The 22854-nt window shown below is 41.3% G+C and overlaps 1 protein-coding gene across 6 annotated transcripts in view; it reads left to right on the top strand.

Moving 5' to 3' along the window:
* The window catches only part of fat3a (FAT atypical cadherin 3a), a 311463-nt gene that overhangs the window by 198790 nt on the left and 89819 nt on the right, over positions 1–22854 (top strand). For all 6 annotated transcript variants that reach the window (XM_061925528.1, XM_061925526.1, XM_061925527.1 and 3 more), the window contains 7 exons: positions 94–369; positions 2797–3007; positions 3087–5815; positions 7431–8802; positions 11894–12090; positions 12233–12386; positions 15793–16026. In XM_061925528.1, the coding sequence (XP_061781512.1) occupies positions 94–369; positions 2797–3007; positions 3087–5815; positions 7431–8802; positions 11894–12090; positions 12233–12386; positions 15793–16026 (5173 nt within the window). The remainder of the gene's footprint in view (positions 1–93; positions 370–2796; positions 3008–3086; positions 5816–7430; positions 8803–11893; positions 12091–12232; positions 12387–15792; positions 16027–22854) is intronic.

Genomic DNA, 22854 nt, shown 5'->3' with positions numbered 1-22854 from the left:
TTGCAAAGCATTAATGTTAAGGAGGATGTGATTATGCGACCCACTCATTTGATTATTATTCTCTCTTTGTCTCCATGTCTTTTTTCGGTCAAGGTTCACATCACCGTTACTGACAACAATGACAACGACCCCATCTTCTCCCAGCCATCATATGAGGTCAAAATTTTTGAGGACACGCCTCCTGACACAGAAGTGCTTCAAATCCTAGCCATGGACCGAGATGAGTACCATCGACTGAGTTACTCCTTGCAGAGCTCCATTGACCCAAACAGTATGCGTCTGTTCCGGATTCATCCCACAATGGGCACCATCTACACAACCCAGAGTTTAGACCATGAGGCTTGTTCACAGCACATTCTTACTGTCATGGTATGTTTTGTTTTTGTCTAGATGTAGTTGTGTGTCCACTCTGTTGACAATTCATGCATCTAATCAAATAATTGATGTGGACATAGTAAAATAATGGATATGATGCATGTCGTCTTACCTACAGTATCTAAGACAGTGGGAAACTATAAAGTTATGTAAATAATAAAAATAATTGTTTTATTATAATAATCTTCAATTATCGATGACAGCAATGTCTAGTGGTAAATTAAATTCTCTTCCACGAGGTGTCATAATCCATCTTGTGTATCCACCTGTTGCCATTCATACAAAAAAATAAGTCTTTACGCTTGGTGGTGTGTCCTAAACATTCCCTCATGTAAAATATGCGCCTTTGCACAATAAAGGTTGGAAAACAGTGATCTATAAGAGTACTATATTTTTATTTGCATACAATGCATACACTTTGTACCTGTTCATCTTTAACAGGAATTGTGCAAACCAGGAAATTACCTATTGTCATTGGACACTATTGAGTTATATACAGTTAATATATGAACTAACTTTAATATACAATATTAACTTAATGAACAATCTGCATGTAATATACATGTAGTTTTCTGCATGGATTGTGCATGTCATTATATGCACTGAACAAAAATATCAACGCAACACTTTATTTTTTGCTCCCATTTTTCATAAATTGAATTCAAAGATCTAAAACTTTTACTACATACACAAAAGACCTATTCCTATATTGTTCACAAATCTGTCTAAATCTGTGTTAGTGAGCACTTCTTCCTTGCCAAAATAATCCATCACACCTCATAGGTGTGGCATATCAAGATGCTGATTAAACAGCATGATTATTGCACAGGTGTGCTTAGGCTTCCCACAAAAAAAGGCCACTCTGACATGTGCAATTTTATCACACAGTACAATGCCACAGATGTCTAAGGTTTTGAGGGAGCGTGCAAATGGCATGCTGACTGCAGGAATGTCCACCAAAGCTGTTGCCCGTGAATTGAATGTTAATTTCTCTACAATAAGCCTTCTCCAAAGGCGTTTCAGAGAATTGTGCAGTACATTCAACTGGCCTCAAAACCGCAGATCACATGTAACCACACCAGCCTAGGACCTCCATATCCAGCAGGTGCACCTCCATGATCGTCTGAGACCAGCACGTTGGAAAAGTGTTCTTTTCACGGATGAATCCAGGTTTTCACTGTTCAGGGCAGATGCCAGACAGCGAATGTGGCGTCGTGTGGGAGAGCGATTTGCTGTCAACGTTGTGAATCAAGTGGCCCATGGTGGGGTTATGGTATGGGCAGGCATATGTTAAGGATAACGAATGGAAGTGTATTTTATTGAATGCATTTTGAATGCACAGAGACACCATGAAGAGATCCTGAGGAACATTGTTGTGCCATTCACCCAAGACATGTTGCAGCATGACAATGCACGGCCCCGTGTTGCAAGGATCTTTACACAATTCCTGGAAGCTGAAAACATACCAGTTCTTGCATGGCCAGCATATTCACTGGACATGTCACCCATTGAGCATGTTTGGGATGCTGTGGATTGGTGTATAAGACAGTGTATTCCAGTTCCTGCCAATATTCAGCCACTTCACAAAGCCATTGAAGAGGAGTGGACCAACATTTCACAGGCCACAATCAGCAACCTGACCAACTCTATGCAAAGCAGATGTTTTGCACTGCATGAGGCAAATGGTGGTCACACCAGATACTGACTGTTTTTCTGCCCCCCCCAGACCCCAATAAAGAAAAACGTGTATTGTGGGTAGTCTAAGGTACATTTGTGCAATAATCATGCTGTTTAATCAGCATCTTGATATGCCACACCTGTGAGGTGAAATTGATTATCTTGGCAAAGAAGAAGTGCTCACTAACACAGATGTAGCCAGATTTGTGAACAATATTTGAGAGGAAAAGGTATTTTGTGTATATATTCAAAGTTTTAGATCTTTGAGTTCAACTCATGAAAAATGGGAGCAAAAACAAAAGTGTTGCGTTTGTATTTTTGTTCAGTATATATACATGTAAAATACATACATGTAGTTTGCTCATGAAGTTCACTTTTTTGTAACTTGGACCTACATGGCCTTGCAGACTAATTTCATTGTACAAGCAACTGTTCAATGAAAATTAAGTCTTGAATCTGAATCGTGAGTTGTATGTATAGCAAAGTATCCAAAAAGCTCACACTTCAGCTCAAAAGTTGTTAGTTGCTGGGAATGGCTGTGTAAACAGCAGTGAATGTTAAAGAGAAGAACCAACAATTAATTTCACTTTCATTACCAGACATTAAAACATTTATTACTGGATTTTTGACAGCCTTGGAGTTCCAACCCATTTGTTGATGGTACAGTTGACTAGTGGCACTGCCCTTGTCAATACTGAATAATCCATCATCTGATTCCTCATTTGACCATTCGTCTCTCCACAGGTAAAAGACCAAGAGTTCCCTTACCGTAAGAACCTAGCTCGTGTGCTAGTGGAAGTGGATGATATAAATGATCATGTGCCAATCTTCACCAGTGCTATGTATGAGGGTTCAGTTTATGAGTCAGCAGCAGTTGGATCAGCTGTTATCCAAGTGACGGCCCTGGATAAAGACAAGGGCAAGAATGCAGAGCTGCTCTATTCTATTGAATCAGGTTGGTTAATCTACAAAATGTACTGTGCTTTGATATAATTATTATATGAACAAAATATATCTGTTTTACTTTTTAACAGGAAAACATGAAAATCAATTTTATATTGAGCCAGTTTTGGGAATAATCACTGTTGCACGTGACCTGGACTTGTCAAGTATAGGTCACTACATACTCACAATCCGAGCCACAGACAATGGATTGCCTACCTTGTCCACAACCACTGTAGTACGTATTGCTGTCACCATCTCAAATAATGCTGGCCCAAAGTTCCCTCAACCTGAGTACCAAGCGGATATTACAGAAAACGTGGCGGTCGGTACCTCTGTCACTACAATAAATGCAGTCAGTCAGTCCACTATTACGTATGATATCAAACAAGGCAATGCAAATCGAATTTTCCAGATAAACCAGTATAGTGGGGTTATTACAACTCAAAAGCTCCTGGACTATGAAACAAAAGCATCCTATACATTTACAGTGCAGGCTACCAACATGGCTGGCTTGACCACCAACGCAACTCTTGTAATCCGAGTTTTGGATGAAAATGATAACCCGCCAGTGTTCAAAGAACTTCACTACCATGGCAGCATAAGCGAAGCAGCACCAGTCAACAGTATCGTCTTAAACGCAGAAGATTCTCCCCTTGTGATCAAGGCTACTGATGCTGACCAGAACCAGAATGCTCTGCTCCTATACCAAATTGTTGAGGACAAAGCAAAAATGTTCTTCACAGTGGACTCAGGGACTGGCTCCATCAGAACTATTGCAAATCTAGACCATGAGACATTTTTCTCCTTTCACTTCCATGTCCAAGTCTGGGATAATGGCAGGCCACAGCTGACTGCAGAAAGTCCGGCTGAGGTCACTGTAGAAGTGATTGACACAAATGATTCACCACCTCGTTTCACACTGAGTGCGTATGAAGCCGTATTGCTTCTACCCACCTATGTGGGAGTGGAAGCTCTGCGCGTGTCAGCCGTAGACCCAGACAAAGATATCCCTACAGCACTTTCCTACTCTTTAACTGATGGAGCAATCGAACACTTTTCCATCAAACCATACAATGGTATCATAATTGTCAAAAACAATAACTTTTCCAATGAACGCTTTCGCTTCAGTGTCAAAGTCTCAGATGGGAAATTTACCAACACAGCTCTAGTAACTATTGTTGTCCGAGAAGCTCTGGATTCTGGTCTCAGCTTCACTAGTAACCTTTACACTTCCGCGATTAAAGAGAATTTATCAAATATCACAAAGGTGGCTGTTGTCAATGCTGTTGGAAACCGTCTTAATGAACCTTTGAAGTACAAGTTGTTAAACCCTGGTAAGCATTTTAAAATCCGTCCAACTTCTGGCTTGATACAGACAACAGGTTTAGCCTTTGACCGTGAAGAGCAAGACTTTTATGAACTGGTTGTTGAGGCAAGAAGGGAGCATGACTTTCTGCATGTAGCAAGAATTATGGTGAAAGTCCAGGTAGAAGACCTCAATGACAATGTTCCAATATTTGTCGGACTTCCTTATTATGCAGCTGTTCAGGTAGAAGCTGAGCCAGGATCACACATTTTCAAGGTTATGGCAGTTGATAGGGATAAAGGAATTAATGGTGAAGTGTCTTACTATCTTAAGGATGACCATGGCCACTTTGAAATCAATCAGCAAACGGGTAGTCTTAGACTCAAAAGGGCCTTTGAGTCTGATGTCTCCAATAAGGAATATATGATGGTCATATATGCCAGAGATGGTGGTTATCCACCACTCTCCTCTACCGTAGAGTTTCCTATTGTTGTTGTCAACAAAGCCATGCCGGTCTTCGACAAATCTTTTTATTCTGTTTCTGTAAATGAGGATGTTGGTGTGCACACACCTATTCTTGGTATTAATGCAAGTAGTCCCGAAGGGCAGCATATATTTTACACAATTGTTGATGGAGATCCATCTCTTCTATTCAACATTGGGTTTGACACTGGAGTCATAAGTGTTGTCCATCCTTTAGATTATGAAATAGCATCGTCCTATCATCTGACCATTAGAGCAACAGACTATTTGACTGGGGCCTGTGCAGAGGTTGACGTGAATGTGGCTATTCAGGATGTTAATGACAATAAACCCATCTTCCAGAAAATGTCATACTCTGTGGTTTTATCAGAAACCGCCATGATTGGGACTGCGGCTCTTCAGGTTATTGCCACTGACAAAGACTCTGAAAAGAATAGCATTGTTCTTTATCAGATATTCTCAGATGCACACAACAATACAGACTACTTTCACATTGACAGCAGCAGTGGACTAATTCTGACTGCCCGTATGCTGGACTATGAACTAGTACAGAAATATGACTTCATTGTCAGAGCAACTGATAATGGCTTTCCACCATTAAGTAGTGAGGTGTTTGTCAGAGTTGTGGTGAATGACACAAATGACAATCCTCCATTTTTCAGCCAGCTTCTTTATGAGGCCCATGTGAATGAGTTAGCACCAAAGGGCCAGTTTGTTACCTGTGTCCAAGCCTCGGATGCTGACAATTTGGATTTTGAAAAGCTGGAATACAGCATTTTGTCAGGAAATGAAAGGATGAACTTTGTAATGGATAAAAAGACAGGAATTATCACATTCTCCAGCAACAATAAGCAAAGGATGGAGCCTGTTTACAGTCTTAATGTTTCAGTGTCAGATGGCGTCTTTACCAACACTGCCCAGGTTCATGTCAAAGTGTTAGCAGCCAATTTGTATAGCCCAATCTTTGGCCAGAATGTCTACGAAGCGGAGCTGAGAGAGAATGCTGTTGTTGGAACCAAAGTAATACAGGTAATAAGTACAATTATTAAAGTTAATAGAAAAACATTTTATATATACATATGTTTATATATATATATATATATATATATATATATATATATATATATATATATAAAGGGTGTAACGGTACACAAAAATCTCGGTTCGGTATGTACCTCGATTTAGAGGTCACGGTTCGGTTTATTTTTGGTACAGTAACAAAACAACAAAATATTAATTTTTTTGGTTATTTTTTTACCAAATTTGTAAACAATGGCTTTATCCTTTTAACATTGGGAAGGAACACTATAGTAATTCTGCCCCAAAATAGAAATAGCTCTGTGTGTGATGGATGTGAGGCACCACAAGGCTGATCAGTGCAACAGCAGGTAGTCATGAATGCTAAGGATAACAATAACATACATATACACACAAGGTCGATTGCCAGGGTTAATGTGGTCAACATATAAAAAATAAAAAATAAACAAAACTAAATAAGATAAGGCTCAGAATTGGTTTCTTAACAACACTTTTCTACACATAAAGTGCAACATTAAACTGTTTCAAGTTGTTGCTCAGATTAAATAAAATGACAAAACCTTTCCTCTACATATAAAAAATCCAACATTAAACAGTTTCAAGTCAACTCAGCCTCAGATTAACTTTTTTTTTTTCCCCAGCCTTTAACCCTGGTGACTTTCACTCAATCTTCATGTTTTTTGCCAGAAAAATCAGTTTATCCACATTGTCTGCAGAAAGAGCAGACCTGCTTGCAGTTACAATGTCTCCAGCTGTGGAAAATACTCTTTCGCTGGGCACGGAGGTAGCAGGTATGGCGAGGTAGTGCCTGGCTAACTTGACAGTAAGAGGATATGTGGGCTCATTGTTCTTCCACCATAGAAGTGGGTCAAAATCTAGTTTTTAATGCAATATGGTCTTAAATCTGCTGCTATAAAAACACCAACGGAATTTGTTATTGCTCTAGCCCTGTCTGACTCGCAGAGGAGAGGCTGCTTGAATGCGGTGGGGAGCTGTGTTTGCGATGTTCACTTGGGGGTGGTGCCGCTTCAAATGGGTTAGCATGTTTCACGTGTTGCCAGAAGCATACCCTACTGCTGCTGAACAATGTCGGCAAACCGCTTTTGCTCTGTCCGCCTCTCGTCCTCCATTGTTGTATCGCACCGCGAAGCCGAAGTGTTCCCAAACGGGAGATCTTAACGAGGCAGGAGGGTCTTCCAGCTCTGGATTTTGCATGTTGTCGTAGCCTGGTCGTTGCTAGCATTCCGTGTGTTGTGCCTCAGTGTGCATTGTTTACACAACATGCGGTACGCTACTTACTGTATGTCCGTCCGTGCGGTGCGCTACTTAATATGTTCGTGTGGAAACTCGCTTGGTGCACCTCCGTTCCGAACCGAACCCCCCATACTGAAACGGTTCAATACAAATACATGTACCGTTACACCCTTAATATATATATATATATATATATATATATATATATATATATATATATATATATATATATATATATATATATATATACACACACACACACACACACACACACACACACACAATACATGCATTATTAATAAACATATACCGGTACATCTAATTGATAATATATATTTTTTTATTATTCTAGGTAAAGGCAGCAGATGCAGACCCTCATGTTTATGGTCAAGTTGTGTATTCCTTTGTCAGTGATGTTGGCAAGAACCAATTCAGCATTGATGGAAGTGGCATGATCACCACAGTGGAAAAGCTTGATCGTGAGGATTCTGCAAATAAAGACATTGTATTAACAGTGCTTGCCCAAGACCCAGGTGGACGTGCATCTTACTGTACAGTAAGAGTTACACTTTTGGACGATAATGACAATACACCTCATTTCGGTGCAACTGAATACAGAGCTTCTGTCAAATCGGACGTGGCAACAGGTTTTTTTGTGATACAGATTCAGGCCAATGATCCTGACGATGGTACCAATGCCAAAGTGACATATTCACTCTACAGTGAGGCACAGGTCCCTGTGGCAGACATTTTGGAGATTGACCCTGAAAATGGCTGGATGGTTACCAAAGGAAGCTTTAGTCACTTGAGGAACTCAGTGTTATCTTTTTTTGTAAAAGCTGTAGATGGTGGAAATCCAGTTCGCCACTCACTAGTGTCTGTCTACATTCATGTTCTGTCTCCAGATGGCATTATCCCCTCATTTGGTCAACACAAGTACTTATTCAGCATATCAGAGGACACACCAATAGGCTACGCTATAGGTATGGTGCGTCTTAACAATCCTCCTGGATATGACATCTTTACAACTACCTTTTCCTTGATTAATGGAGAGAATGGAGAAAACAACCAAGATGTGGTATTTGTGATAGATAAAGATAATGGTGTGATCAAGCTGGATAAGCCATTGGACCATGAATTTATTAAAGAATACCACTTCAAAGTTCTTGCCACAGTACAACAGAATAAGCTGGATTCTGTAACTTCTGTTGATGTTGATGTCAAAGTACTCGACTTGAATGACAACAAACCATCCTTTGAGACCAACTCCTATGAAGTTACTGTTTTTGAAGGAATACCGATTGGCACAAAGATTATTCAAGTCCAAGCACATGACTTAGACTCAGGTGCTAATGGACAAGTAACATACAGTCTTGGGACATTAATTCAATCAGAGCATGATTCAGATGAACTGATTCGAATGTTCGGCGTTGACAGCAACACGGGCTGGATTTCATCCCAGAAGAACCTGGACCATGAGTCCAATCCCTCATACACATTTACAGTGATTGCTTCAGATCTAGGGGAGGCCATATCTCTTTCGAGTACCACCACCATTACAGTGGCAGCATCAGATATCAATGACAATCCACCCATTTTCTTGGAGCAACGGTATATTGGTACAGTTAAGGAGAGTGACCCACCAGGAGAAGTGGTTACTGTGCTCAACACTAGAGACAATGACAGTTCTGCGATCAACCGACAAGTCAGTTACCACATAACTGGTGAGTACTGTAACATTTTTGTCCAATGCAACCTGTTGAAGTAGAGCCTGTCTATGTTGACAACTCGTTCAAGTCAACTAACTCATTGAATGGTTCACCGTGCTTTTATTACTAAAATGTGCTAGTTTAAACCGTTTTCCTTATAAGAAAAGGTGGTGGCACTCACACATTTCTTTGGCTCACAGTGTGTTACTCTTTAGTTGTATTTAATTTAAAAAACAGACTGAATCAACAACATGTGAGATTCTTTGTTTGGACATATTCAATTGAATGATACGCAGGCAAACAGACTATTTTTTACGTGCAATGTTTGGCTGTGTGACAACCGAGATAATGTACAAAAGCGGGGGCAAGATTTAGCAAAAAATTTGCATTGTATACCGAATCATACAGAAAGGGGGCCGTGCGAAAACCTAAAGCCCTTTCCCACCAAAAGTTTAGGAAATGTTGATTCCTGGAACCTCTGGTTCCTCGATCTATAGGTTCCTGTAGACGTGTGTGGTTTGTGTTTCCACCACATTTCACAGTTTAGGGTAGTTTATGCAAATCAGGCTGACGATGTATGGAGGAGTGGTTTTCTTTACGGATACTATGTAAATAAACAGACAATATTAGGTCACAGCTATTTTACTAAAAAGTAAGTAATTGAAATACAAAGCAAACATATGCAAAACGATATGATTTAAAAATTAAAGTGTACCAAGTTGTTCATAAAAACTCAAGTTTTTGTCCGCAATGTCTAACAGTCAGAAAGTCACCCTCTCGGTACATGAGAGTCAGGCGATTCCTTTTGGTCCATTTGATCTGTAAATAACAATATATGAATAATAAATGTCAGGGTTTCTCCCAAGCCGACAACATAAACACATTGGCTTTAGCGTTAGCTTGTTAGCATTAGTATTCTGTTCACTCGGGTTAAGGCTATAACTACACAGTGTAACTGACTACCTTTACACCATGTAATAAAGTAAATAGTTAATATTTGACATTATTTAACTTTGTTCCACTCCTGTGCTGCCCCCTTTTTTTCCACATTTATCCAACGAAGTCAGATTAGCAGCTGAGGTCGCTACTTCGAGTCCGGCGTCATACTCCTCCGTAAACACGTTTAAGAGTCCGTCCACTTGAAGGTTGTAAACACTATTGAACCACAATAAACTGCATATAGTTTAAAGACTACGGCTGAGTAAAAACACTCCAAAATAGTTCCACTAATAAGTGTTCTTCAGCACAAAGACGCCCCACAAAGTTTCTGCAGTTTCTTCTTTCTCTACGTTGTGAAGTTTGTTTTAATAAAAATACACAAGAAATAAGAAATAAATAAGTTGCCGCGTATACTCCAATGGCGGTTGTGTTTATAAAATTAGGTTTTAGGGAACGCCCGCCACTGTGTTCAACCAATCAGCTTTCGACAGCACAGCCTGCCCCTGAAAAGATTCCTGGTCGCTTGGAAAAGTCTCACTGAGCGAGGAGGAACTCCGAAAGGTTCCTGAAGAACTAAATCTACCCGGGTAGTTTTTGGTGGAAACACAGGGGCAACTTTATGTGTGAAAGTTCCTGAAAAAGTTCCTGCGGTGGAAAAAGGCCTCTAGAGTTACCACAGTATTGGATTATATTCGACACGGTGTATTCGATTTCAGCTCAGCATTTAACACAATAAGGCCAAACAGACTCAGATCTAAGCTTCACAACCTTGGTCTGAACACCTTCCTCTGCAACTGGATTTTGGACTTTTTAACGAATCGCACACAGTATGTGAAAATAGGCGAGCACATTTCTGCCATGCTCACCATCAACACCGATGCCCCACAGGGTTGTGTGCTAAGCCCTGCGCTCTTCACCCTCTTCACACATGACTGCATAGCCTCTTCAACATCCAATCTCACTATCAAATATGCCGACGACACCACGGTGCTTGGGCTCATCAGTAATAATGATGAGACAGCATACAATGCAGAGGTCCAACAGCTGGCTTCATGGTGTGCTAACGATAACTTGGTTCTTAACACTAACAAAACCAAATAACTAATTGTAGACTTCCGCAGGAAAGGGCAGAACAAACACCCTCCACTTTTAATTACCGGTAATAACAATCTCGTAGAAAGGGTCAAGCATTTCAAATTCTTAGGAGTGAACATAACAGAAGATCTATGCTGGGACATTAACACCGCTTCTACAGTCGGAAAGGCCCAACCACATCTTTTTTTTTTGAGGAAACTAAAATGGGCAAACATTCTGCAGAAATCAATGGTCAACTTTTACAACTGTGCCATCAGCAGTGTCCTCACTTGCGGATTTTTAGTGTGGTTTGCTAGCTGCACTAAAGCAAACCAACAGGCCCTCCAGCGAGTGGTTAAAGCGGCGGGGAAAATTACAAGGACGATACTCCCATAGATGAGTGCCATGTACACAACTCGCTGCCTAAAGCGAGTACACAACATCCTGAAGGACAGATACCACCCAGCACATGGCCTCTTCAACCTGCTACCCTCTGGAAGGAGGTATAGATCGATTCGCGCCAGGACCACCAGAATGTCTCACAGTCTGTATCCCCAGGCTGTGAGACTGCTAAATGAACAGCCTGCCCCTTTGCTGCCCCGGACCATCTTATTACCTCACTCTTCACCACCTCAATAATTGTGCTCTGGACATTGCATTGCTGCAACATCAACGTAACACCCATCAGACATCTGACTGTTCCCACCCCCACGTCCCTCTTATCGCGATCTTCCTGACAATGCTAAAATGTAAACTATTGTCAACCTGCACATCAATGCAGTTTCTATGCCGCTGGACAAAGCTTAAACAAAATCTCGTTGTTCATGTATAATTTAAGTGTTATTATGACAATGACAATAAAGGAATTGATTGATTGATAGACACACAAATAACATAACACCTTGCTACTCCTGATATGTGTTTGCCCACAGTAACAGTATTCAGATATAGTAAACTAATAATAGGTAATATAAATAATCTTTTTTCATTCTTTACAATAGTCTAATCATTTGGATACAATATGAATGAACAAATTGGGACAACAAACGATGCAAGCACATGTTTTACTAACCTGTTTCTTCATGTTTTTCAGGTGGAAACTATCGTGGTGTGTTTGCTCTGGGCCTGGTTCAGGGTGAATGGAAAATGTATGTGAAAGGACCACTGGACAGGGAGGAATGCAACCATTACATTATTAATGTCACTTCTAGTGATGGACTATTTTTTTCCCAAGCAACCGTGGAGGTTACAGTGCTAGACGCCAATGACAACAACCCTGTTTGTGATCAGGTGAGTTTTAAGACAGACACCATTTTTTAGCTGCACTAGATTTGGATGTATTAGAGACCTACTGCACATTATTTTAGATTGAATGTAGCAATCTTCTGTCAAAGCCTGATACATTATTGATTCCTGTGTTTTATGTCCACAGGCACGTTACACTGCATTCATCCCAGAGAATCTCCCAGTAGATAGTGTCCTGCTTAAAGTTGGTGCCACTGATGCAGATGTGGGCATCAATGCCTGGATCCAATACTCCTTACATGGTCGTGGATCTCATGACTTCAGTATTAACCCAGACACAGGTAAGAATGCTTTTGGAAAGTATTTGTTTAATGTCATCCATGAGATTATGTTACTATGGCTGTGTAAAATAGAACTCAAAATGTTTATTTTGAACAGAAGAAAGACAATTTTTTTGTCTTTCTCTTAATTTCGTGTAACAAAAAAAAAGACAGATGTTTTTCACATTTTTTCGCGAGTTGCACTACATCTTCAAAAAGGAGTACAAATAATACCTTAAATTGTTCTATCCCCTTGCTAACTTACCCATATCAATAATACTAAAATATGTACAAATGTGACACTCTGTTGTTAGACCATGAAAATAATCATGTTGATAGTAATAGCTCTGCTCTTTTAATGTCCTTTGTGTTTTTTTATGTTTGATGTTTCCCCTGTTACACACATGCTTATATGCATGGCTATGATGTTTTTTTCCATTAGCCTCACTCTGGACCCCCTCTCCAGGGGCCCAGGCTTAGACTGACTTCGTTTTTTTCTCACCCCAGCGTTTACCTGTTTCTCACCTTTTTTGTAAGGGGTGCCGGAAGCTGGCAGACCCGTCAGTGATCCTGTTCTGTCGCCCTGTAATGTTTGTTTGATCTTAAAGTTAAAGTACCAATGATTGTCACACGCACACACTAGGTGTGGTGAAATTTGTCTACTGCATTTGACCCATCCCCTTGTTCACCCCCTGGGAGGTGAGGGGAGCAGTGGGCAGCAGCGGTGCCGCGCCCATGAATCATTTTTGGGGATTTAACCCCCAATTCCAACCCTTGATGCTGAGTGCAAGCAGGGATGTAATGGGTCCCATTTTTATAGTCTTTGGTATGACTTGACCGGGGTTTGAACTCACAACCTACCGATCTCAGGGCGGACACTCTAACCACTTTTGAATGGGATTGTGCTGAAAATCTTAATTTCCCCTTGGGGATTAATAAAATATTTCTGATTCTGATTCTGATTAATAGTAACGGCGATAAGGCTAATGACCAACAAAGACAAAAGAAACAGTAACAGCACCAATAACCACTACAACAATGATGTCATTACAAAAAACAGATGACTAATGAATGGTGAATGTTAAGATTCGTTATTAGTTGTATTTTAAATTATTCATGTGTGGACATTGTTTTAGCTCTGAGTACTAACTGTTCCAGAGTTTTATCCCAGAAACTGAAGAGAACATGTTCTCAGTTGTGTTTTAATAGAATTTGGGAATTTTGCCTATCATTCACAATCCCTGTATGAGACAAGCACACATATGTTTTCTATTTTTTATGTATTCTAACTTGTGAATAAACGCTGGCAAATGTCAGATGACAATGGAGGTAATGGGATTCGCTCTATTCCGCCTATAAAGCGCTCTAAAAAACATTTAAAAAAAAACCCATCAACGTTTTATTTACTTGCTGTAAGTTTACATGTAATGTAGTAAAAGGCACATTTATAATAACATGTAATATTTACATATTTATGTCATGTTAAGCATTTTGCGGTGCAGTAGTACACATACACATCACACCGTTCACTATTTCCTTCAACAACAACAACTACGACTACTTTGGGACAAATGATGATCCAAAAACATATATTTTTGAGCCTGAATATCAGAAAGATGGGCTACATTTTTTTAGAAGCGGAGTTGATAAGCAGATCCAGCAAGTGCTTAACAAGAAATACAAACTACAAACATAATAAAACAATCACTTACTCTACAATGTCTGCTCTGAGTGGGATGCCGACTGATGGGATCGTTATATGTGCCCGTTTAAATAAAAAAAAAAAATTCATAATCCTCACACAGGTTAAAAAATAAAAAAATTGGGCGCAAACAAGCGTCAGTTCATGTCTTTCTCGCCAGCTCTGGGTATAAGTTGAATGTAAAAGTTTACCAAATACTCTGTGTATGGCCACAACACTATACAGAAAAAATGCACGATTTATAATCTAGCACAAACTTTTACCAACTAACTTCTACCAACTAACTAAGTATGTCAATGGCTAGATAAGCTAGTTAGCTCTCTGTGATCACGGCACCGCTACAATCCTCGGCGTTAGTGCTTATAATAAAAGTATTGCTAATACTTAGTAATATTCAGGTCACGACATGTAAGTGGAGTATTGTTGGCGGTTTTTGTATGTTTTTTAAGAGGGCTTTTTTGGCGCAATAAATTAATTCCTTTGACTGCATTTAGCCACCTCGTACTTGCTGTATACAACAAATTAGAATGCATTAAAAAAAACAGGAAATGTTTTATTTTCTTACATAGTGGTTTTGAATTATAGGCAAAATTCCCAAAAAATTGCAGTTCCTGTTTAAGTAGTACATTCCAAAAGTAGTAAATTCTCATCACACCCTGTAATATTTGTATCATTGGCAAACAATATGAAGATATTTTGTTATTGATGTATAAGATGAATAGTTTCAGACCAAGCACTTCCCCCTGTGGAACACCACAGAATATTTAAAAACACAGCTAAGAGAGAATTTGTAATTAAAAGTAATTAAAAGAGAATTAATGGAATTTGTCCAGCTTTACAAACTGTTTACTGTTTTTGAAATAATCTTTGACTCACTCCGATGCTTTTCCCATAATTCCATAACAATCCAGTTCATTGATTAAAATGTCATGTTTTTTTTAAGAGGTCTATGAGCACACCTTATGTAAATGAATTGTTACCTGTGGCATTTGAGATTTATTCATGCTGCCTGTCGGAGAGCAGTTTTACTTGTCTATAAACTCATCTAATCTATTATTAAAGACTGTCTCTGGGATTAATTGAGAATTGTAGGGGAAGAGAATTGGATCTGTAATTTGTGAAGTGTGTTAATCTCCAGTTTTGTACAACTGTATGACTTTTGCTATTTTAGGAAACTGGCCAGTTTAGACAGAGATATTTAAACTTTCATTTAAATGTTGTATATGCTTCTTAGTACTGTTGTACTAATACTCGCGTTTCAGGTGACCAGAAGGTTTGATGTGTTAAAGCTCAATGTTTTTTTTCCCTCCTCGCGTAATTTTCCAACGCCTTTGGTGGAAAATAGCACGCTAAATGTCATCCTCTGAAACAGTGAAGAAGTCCCATACGATTGAAGCCATATTTGTCTACAGTGAGCTCACAGGAAGTTTATGATTGGCCGTTTACAGTATGAGCAGGAAAAAAGGAGTGCTTGATTTGCTCAACCTAACCCTGTACAGCACAGGCTGTTTTTCTGTTTTGTTTTTTTGGTTATCAAATCATTTTTTTTAAGTTATCAGATGTATTTGTATCGCGTCATAATTCCTCACATTGGCCCGATAATTTATAGTGCAACCCTAGTGAATATAATTTTGATCGGTGGATAATTCGTTTTTGTATGTCTTACTGTCTATTGTATCTCAGTCTCTTAATGTTTTATGTGCTTTTAATAACTTCGATGACTAGGTGAGGTCAAGTCATCTGTAACTCTGGACCGCGAGGTTACATCCAACTACTGGCTGGTTGCCCAGGCTACCGATGGTGGTGGACGTTGGTGCCGTGCTGAGGTGCAGGTGGAAGTGACGGATGTGAATGACAACCCACCCATCTTTACCCTTCAACAATATACAGCAAGTGTTTATGAAGACACTGCCACTAAAGCCCCTCTCACTCGTATTCAAGCCATAGACCCTGATGAAGGTTGTATACATACTTATGATACTCTATTATCTCACTATTTTTCACCCATCCATCCATCCATCCAACCATTTTCTACCGCTTGACCCTGTACTTTTATATTATATTCTTGGCAATTACTTTGATCAATATACTGTATGTAACGAAAATGAAAACATACATTCATAGTTCAGATAAAAAAATGGTTTGTTCCATTTTACCTTTACATTATGTTTTATTTATCTTCAGTATTCTTCTAGTCAAGATTTTTGTTAGTAATCTGTTACAAAACCTTAGATGAAAAATTAATTGTATGAAAAGGGAAGCAATGTAAGAAATAATGCAAATCCAAATAATCCATTTCAGATTCCCAAAAATATGAACCCAAAACATTTTAAAATAATATTTTTAGTTGTACATGCGGAAAAAATGTGACTGCAGTACTTATAAATGACAAATAAAATAGAAAAAACAACACTTAACATCAATTTCATCTCCATTGAAGATTTTTGTTGGCAAAGATGGTGATAAGCGAGGAGGGGAGGTCACGTAGAAGCCATTTTCCTACTGGGCTATGAGTTAGTTTTTGAATTCAATAGTGTTCTTCCCTATTAACCAAAGTGCTGGTAATTGTAGCTTTCTTTGGCCTCATGGTGGTTTATTTTACAGTCATACTCAACAAAAAAGCACAAAGTTTGAAGGTCTGATTTACTAGTGGTTTGGATGTAATAAAACATGTGCAAACTTGATAGCGCATGCACATATTATAGAACAGCTTGTGCATCGAAGACTGTGTATCTTAATTGAGCAAAATAGCGGCTGCAATACATTTAGCTTGTTTGTCTTCATGTATATGCAGAACAGCTGCAGCTGCTGGTCTTCAAGTAAGGGAAGCTCATTTTCAGCTACTTTCTAAACATAAGTACAATCTCCAGTAGCAGAAACAATATATAAAAATGCTAGATTTGACAAAGTAAACGACATGAAAAAAATCACCAGCAGACACCAAAACGCATCAGTTGAATTAGTTTTAATCAGCCCCTTAAGTCATCCAGCAGCTATAACATTATATCATTATATTGATAAATAGACAAGATGTCTAATGTTTTTTTTTTTTATTTATGACAGTCAATAGAATGCTTTTTTGTTATCAAACATGAGCGCATGATGAAAATACAAGTAGCTACTCTTTTAAGTGTAGTTTAAAGTACCAGAAGAGAGTAAAACAATTTAATGCTTAATTGTGTTTCATTGCATCCATTATTACACATCCAATTTTATTTACAATCCTCAAACTATGTGAAACTACTGTCTAAACATCACAAACTGCCACAAAATCACTTGGCTTCAGTTGGTTTCCATAACTTCTACGTCACTGGAATAATACTTCTGATGTGCTGTTTATCATTCAAAATGAGATTTATACTATTTTGATCGTATCTAAACTGAGGAAAAATATAAACGCAACACTTTTGTCTTTGCTCCCATTTTTAATGAGTTGAACTCAAAGATCTAAAACTTCTACTATATACACAAAATACCTATTCCTCTCAAATATTGTTCACAAATCTGTCTAAATCTGTGTTAGTGAGCATTTTTCTTTGCCAAGATAAGCCATCCCACCTCACAGGTGTGGCATATCAAGATGCTGATTAAACAGCATGATTAATGCACAGGTGTGCCTTAGGCTGCCCACAATAAAAGGCCACTCTGAAATGTGCAGTTGTATCACACAGTACAATGCCACAGATGTCTCAAGTTCTGAGAGAGCGTGCAGTTGGCATGCTGACTGCAGGAATGTCCACCAGAGCTGTTGCCCGTGAATTGAATGTTCATTTCTCTAACATAAGGCGTCTCCAAAGGCGTTTCAGAGAATTTTGCTGTACATTCATCTCACAACCGCAGACCACGTGTAACCACACCAGCCCAGGACCTCCACATCCAGCAGGTGCATCTCCATGATCGTCTGAGACCAGACCAGACCAGCTGCTGCAACAATTGGTTTGCATAACCATAGAATTTCTGCACAAACTGTGAGAAACCATCTCAGGAAAGCTCATCTGCATGCTCGTCATTCTCATCAGGGTCTCGACGTGACTGCAGTTTGTTGCCATAACCGACTTGAGTGGGCAAATGCTCACATTCGATGGTGTCTGGCATGTTGGAGAGGTGTTCTCTTTACGGATGAATCCAGGTTTTCACTTTCAGGGCAGATAGCAGAGTGAGTGTGTGGCGTCGTGTAGGAGAGTAGTTTGCTGATGTCAACGTGTTAATCGAGTGGCCCATAGCGGGGGTGTGGTTATGTTATTGGCTGGCAGGCGTATGTTATGGACAACAAACGCAAGTGCATTTTATTGAATGCGTTTTGAATGCACAGAGATAAAATGACGAGATCCTGAGGCCCATTGTTGTGCCATTCACCCGAGACCATCACCTCATGTTGCAGCATGACAATGCACGGCCCCATGTTGCAAGGATCTGTACACAAAGCCTTGAAGCCGAAAACATAACAGTTCTTGCATGGCCAGCATATTCACCAGACATGTCACCTATTGAGCATGTTTGGGATGCTGTGGATCGGTGTATACAACAGCGTGTTCCATCCATCCATCCATCCATCCATCCATTTTCTACCGCTTGTCCCTCTTGGGGTCGCGGGCTGGTTCGAGCCTATCCCAGCTGCATTCGAGTGGAAGGCAGTGTACACCTTGGACAAGTCGCAACCTCATCGCAGCAGCACGTTCCAGTTCCTGCCAATATCCAGCATCTTTGCACAGCCATTGAAGAGGAGTGGACCAACATTCCACAGGCCACAATCAACAACCTGATCAACTCTATGCAAAGGTGATGTGTTGCACTGTGTGAGGCAGATCCCCAATAAAACAAAACTGCACATTTCAAAGTGGCCTTTTATTGTGGGCAACCTAAGGCACACCTGTGCAATAATCATGCTGTTTAATCAGCATCTTGATATGCCACACCTGTGAAGTGGGATAGATTATCTTGGCAAAGAAGAAGAGCAAATTTAAACAGATTTGTGAATAATATTTGAGAGGAATAGGTTTTTTGTGTATACAGTAAAAGTTTTAGATCTTTGAGTTCAACTCATGATACATGGGATTAAAAACAAAACTCAGCTTCTCAACCAGGATGTCAGGGATGATGGTGTTGAATAGGCTGTTATCCTGGCATAGGTATCCTGGAGTTCTAGATGTTCCACAGCTAAGTGGAGAGCAGTGGTGATGGCAGCCTCTGTCGAGCGATTTGGCCTGTAGGCAAACTGGTTCGGATCAAAGTTCTGGGGGAGCCAGGCTTTGATATATTGGAGAACAAGCTTTTCCAAAACACTTCATAGCCACACACGTCAGTGCCACTGGTCTGTAGTCATTTAAGCTTTTTGTCGCTGTCCTCTTGGTAACTGGGATGACAGTAGCTGCCTTAATGGTGATGGTGGTGCCTTCTTGGGCACCACCATCACCCAGGACCTCAAGTGGGAGCCTACCATCAGCTCCCTCATCAAGAAGGCCCAGCAGAGGATGTACTTCCTGCGGCAGCTGAGGAGACTTAAGGTGCCGATCGAGATGCTGGTGCAGATTTACTCAGCCATCATCGAGTCCATCCTCACCTCCTCCATCACTGTGTGGTTCCCCGGTGCCACAGTCCAGGATAAGCATCGACTGCAGCGCATCGTACTTGCTGCTGAGAAGGTGATTGGTTGCAAGCTCCCATCCCTCCAGGACATGTTCTCCTCCAGGACCAGGAGGCGTGTGGGTCGGATCACAGCTGACTCTTCTCACCCTGGTCACAAACTATTCTCCCCTCTCCCCTCAGGCAGGAGACTACAGTCCATCCAGACCCACACCTCCCGCCACCTGAACAGTTTTTTCCTCTCGGCCATCAGGCACATGAACAATAACAAGATCTGATAGCTCAGGCACATCTGATTTTATTACCTATTCTGTAGTATGTGTTTTGTGTTGCACGTGTTACGTCTAGGACGCATGGCTGCGATTGTTGTGTTCCTTCCAAGGCAGGAGACAAGTAGGAGCGGAGTGCAGGTAAGATCTTAAGTATATTTAATAAATAAAAGGCAGGACAAAAATACAAAACTGAGGACGCTAGCAAGCGTGGAGCTAAATAAAAACCAAAATGTCACCAAGGGTGAAAAAACAAGGAATGCTAGCGTGCACAAACTTACTATGAGGAGAAAACGTAAATGTTGCATAGAGTAAACATTGACCCAGCGCTGGAGCAGGAGGTGGAGAGGATGGCGTTTGCAGGACCACCAGGGTTGATGGTGGCGTCAGAGTGGCAGGCGTCCGGGCTGTCGGCGTGGGAGGAGCCAGGGGAGTGGGCGGAGTGTTCTCTGCTGATTGGGATTGTTCCTCCAGTTGCAGTTCAATAAGTACCTTGCGGTACCACTCATCCACCCAAGCCGGACTGTACTTCTCTGGTGGGTCCAACTTGCTTTGTGGCACTGGAGCAGGAAGTAGGGCCGAAGCAGACAGCGCCCCCGCTGGAGGAGAGGCAGGCAGCATCCTCAGTGGAATGAGGTCTGTTTGCCCCGCTGACACGCTACCAGCACTGCCCCCCCCCCCCCCCCCCAGGAAGCAGATTCCAGATGCTAGATGGAGCTGGTGGGGGGAGCGCTTGTTCGGCGGGAGCAGAGGGCACGGGCGGGTGGGCTCTATGAAGCCTGGAAGCTGGCCTTGTGCGTGTGCCTTTCTGGACAGTTGCCAGCAGGTGGTGTCTGAGGGGAGGAGAAGCCGCACGGGAAGAGCCTGGCAGACAATGTTGAGGACAAAGTGTCCGTCTGGTACCCAGCTGCCCGAGCCTTCGCGTACCGGGTGGGGTGGACGACGTCCGGGTGGCTTGAGAGTGGGGGAGAAAACGAGTCTCTGCTTCCGTGAACTTAGCCATTAGCTGCTCCCATGCTACCATGGCGTCGGCCGGAAGGTCTTCTTCGGACAGCTCGGCTTCGTCCTCGTGTTGCCACGGCTGGGTGTCCGCTTGGAGCTCCAGGAGGATCTCTTGTTTGTCCGTGTTGGACAGGAACACTTCGTCTGGCTGGGTCAATCTGTTACGTCTAGGACGCATGGCTGCGATTGTTGTGTTCCTTCCAAGGCAGGAGACAAGTAGGAGCGGAGTGCAGGTAAGATCTTAAGTATATTTAATAAATAAAAGGCAGGACAAAAATACAAAACTGAGGACGCTAGCAAGCGTGGAGCTAAATAAAAACCAAAATGTCACCAAGGGTGAAAAAACAAGGAATGCTAGCGTGCACAAACTTACTATGAGGAGAAAACGTAAATGTTGCATAGAGCACTTACTGCTGGGTGACAGGAAACTATAAAGGGGAGTGATTAGCCAAAACACCTGGTGGAAACACTAATTGCCAAAACTAAGACAGGTGAAGAGAATCAGTGCCCATGGAAACCAAGAATAAACAGGGAAAGAGTGTGCACCCAGGAAACAGACTAAAGCAGAAACATAACCAACATAAATCATGCCATGATCCGGGTAACGGATCATGACAGCACGATTGCACCAAGAAAAATTCCTAGTTTGTAAACCCGTTCTCAAACAATGGCTATAAAAACTATTCTGATTCTGATTCTGATTCTTAAGACAGGGCAAGGCTTGGCTAATGCCAGGGATGAATTGAATATCCCTGTCAGTTGTCCTGCCTGCTGGTCTGCACAGTCCCGGAGCACCTTGCTCAGTATGCCATTCGGCCCAGCTGCTTTATGTGGGTTAATAGCCTTGAGTGCCCGCCTCACCTGGTGTTCTTTGATGGTGAACAGTTGAGGATTAGAAGCTAGGAGGGCCATCTGGGGTGTGACTGGTCTAAATGACTCAAAACGGGCAAAAAAGTGAGTCTTCCGTGTTGTTGGTTGCCGATGGTAGCTCGTCAGATGCCTTGTAACCCACTCTCCAATACTCCACTTTGACGGCCTTGATGCCTCTCCTTAGGTCAGATCTAGCCCTGTGCCCTGACTGGAAGGCAGAGTTTTGGGCACTCAAAAATGCCTTGACCTCTGAGGTCCACAGTGACAGTGTTTGTACAGTGTCTAATATGAGACAGCACAGCAACTGCCTCTCCTGTAGCTCCAGATGGTTGAACATTGATCATGCAGTGGTCTGGAAGCAGTCGTGCAGCTGGAAGAATGCCCCAGCTGGCAGGTCTTAACAGTCCTGGTCATAAATTGGCTCCTCTTCTGGAGGGTGGTGTAGGCAGGAACAACGAGCAGGGAGAGTTGGTCAGACGCTTCAGATTAGAGTAAACCCGGTCCAAGATATTCTCACCTTTAGCCTTGCATCGGGAGAACATTCTTCAATCAGGCTTTGTTAAAGTCCCCAGCCACAACAAAGGCTCCTTCTGGATGGAGTTGTGTCTGCTTGTTGACAGAATCATGCAGTAGGGAAAAGGCTAAACTAATGATATGTTGGGTTGGTAAATAAACAGCTGTTAGAATTACACAGAGACCTCTCTGGGTAGGTAGAAGGGTCTGCATACTACTGACATTGCCTTTAGATCATTCAGTGTGTAGACGCAGATCCCTCCCCGTCGGCTCTTACCAAAGTCTTCAAAGCGGTGCAGGCCTGAAAAGCTACAGTATGTCGGTGATGTGGGAGTGTAGCCACAATTCTGTGATGATAATCGCATAGCTGTCCCAAAACATGTTGTAACTTGCCAACCATAGTTCCAGTATGTCTGTTTTTGTTGGTGCTGATGCTGATGCTGATAGCTATATGTTGAGAAGCATAAATAGGATGGACTATTCTCTGTCTATCGTCCATCTTTGTAGCGCTATCACCTCCTCTTGTGCGCGCAACTGCCAGTTTGCACAT

This window comes from Nerophis lumbriciformis, linkage group LG30, assembly GCF_033978685.3.
Source record: "Nerophis lumbriciformis linkage group LG30, RoL_Nlum_v2.1, whole genome shotgun sequence".
In the NCBI taxonomy this organism is placed as follows: Eukaryota; Metazoa; Chordata; class Actinopteri; order Syngnathiformes; family Syngnathidae; genus Nerophis; species Nerophis lumbriciformis.
Note: the sequence above shows the minus strand (reverse complement) of the source record. Positions and strands in the feature narration are given on the sequence as shown.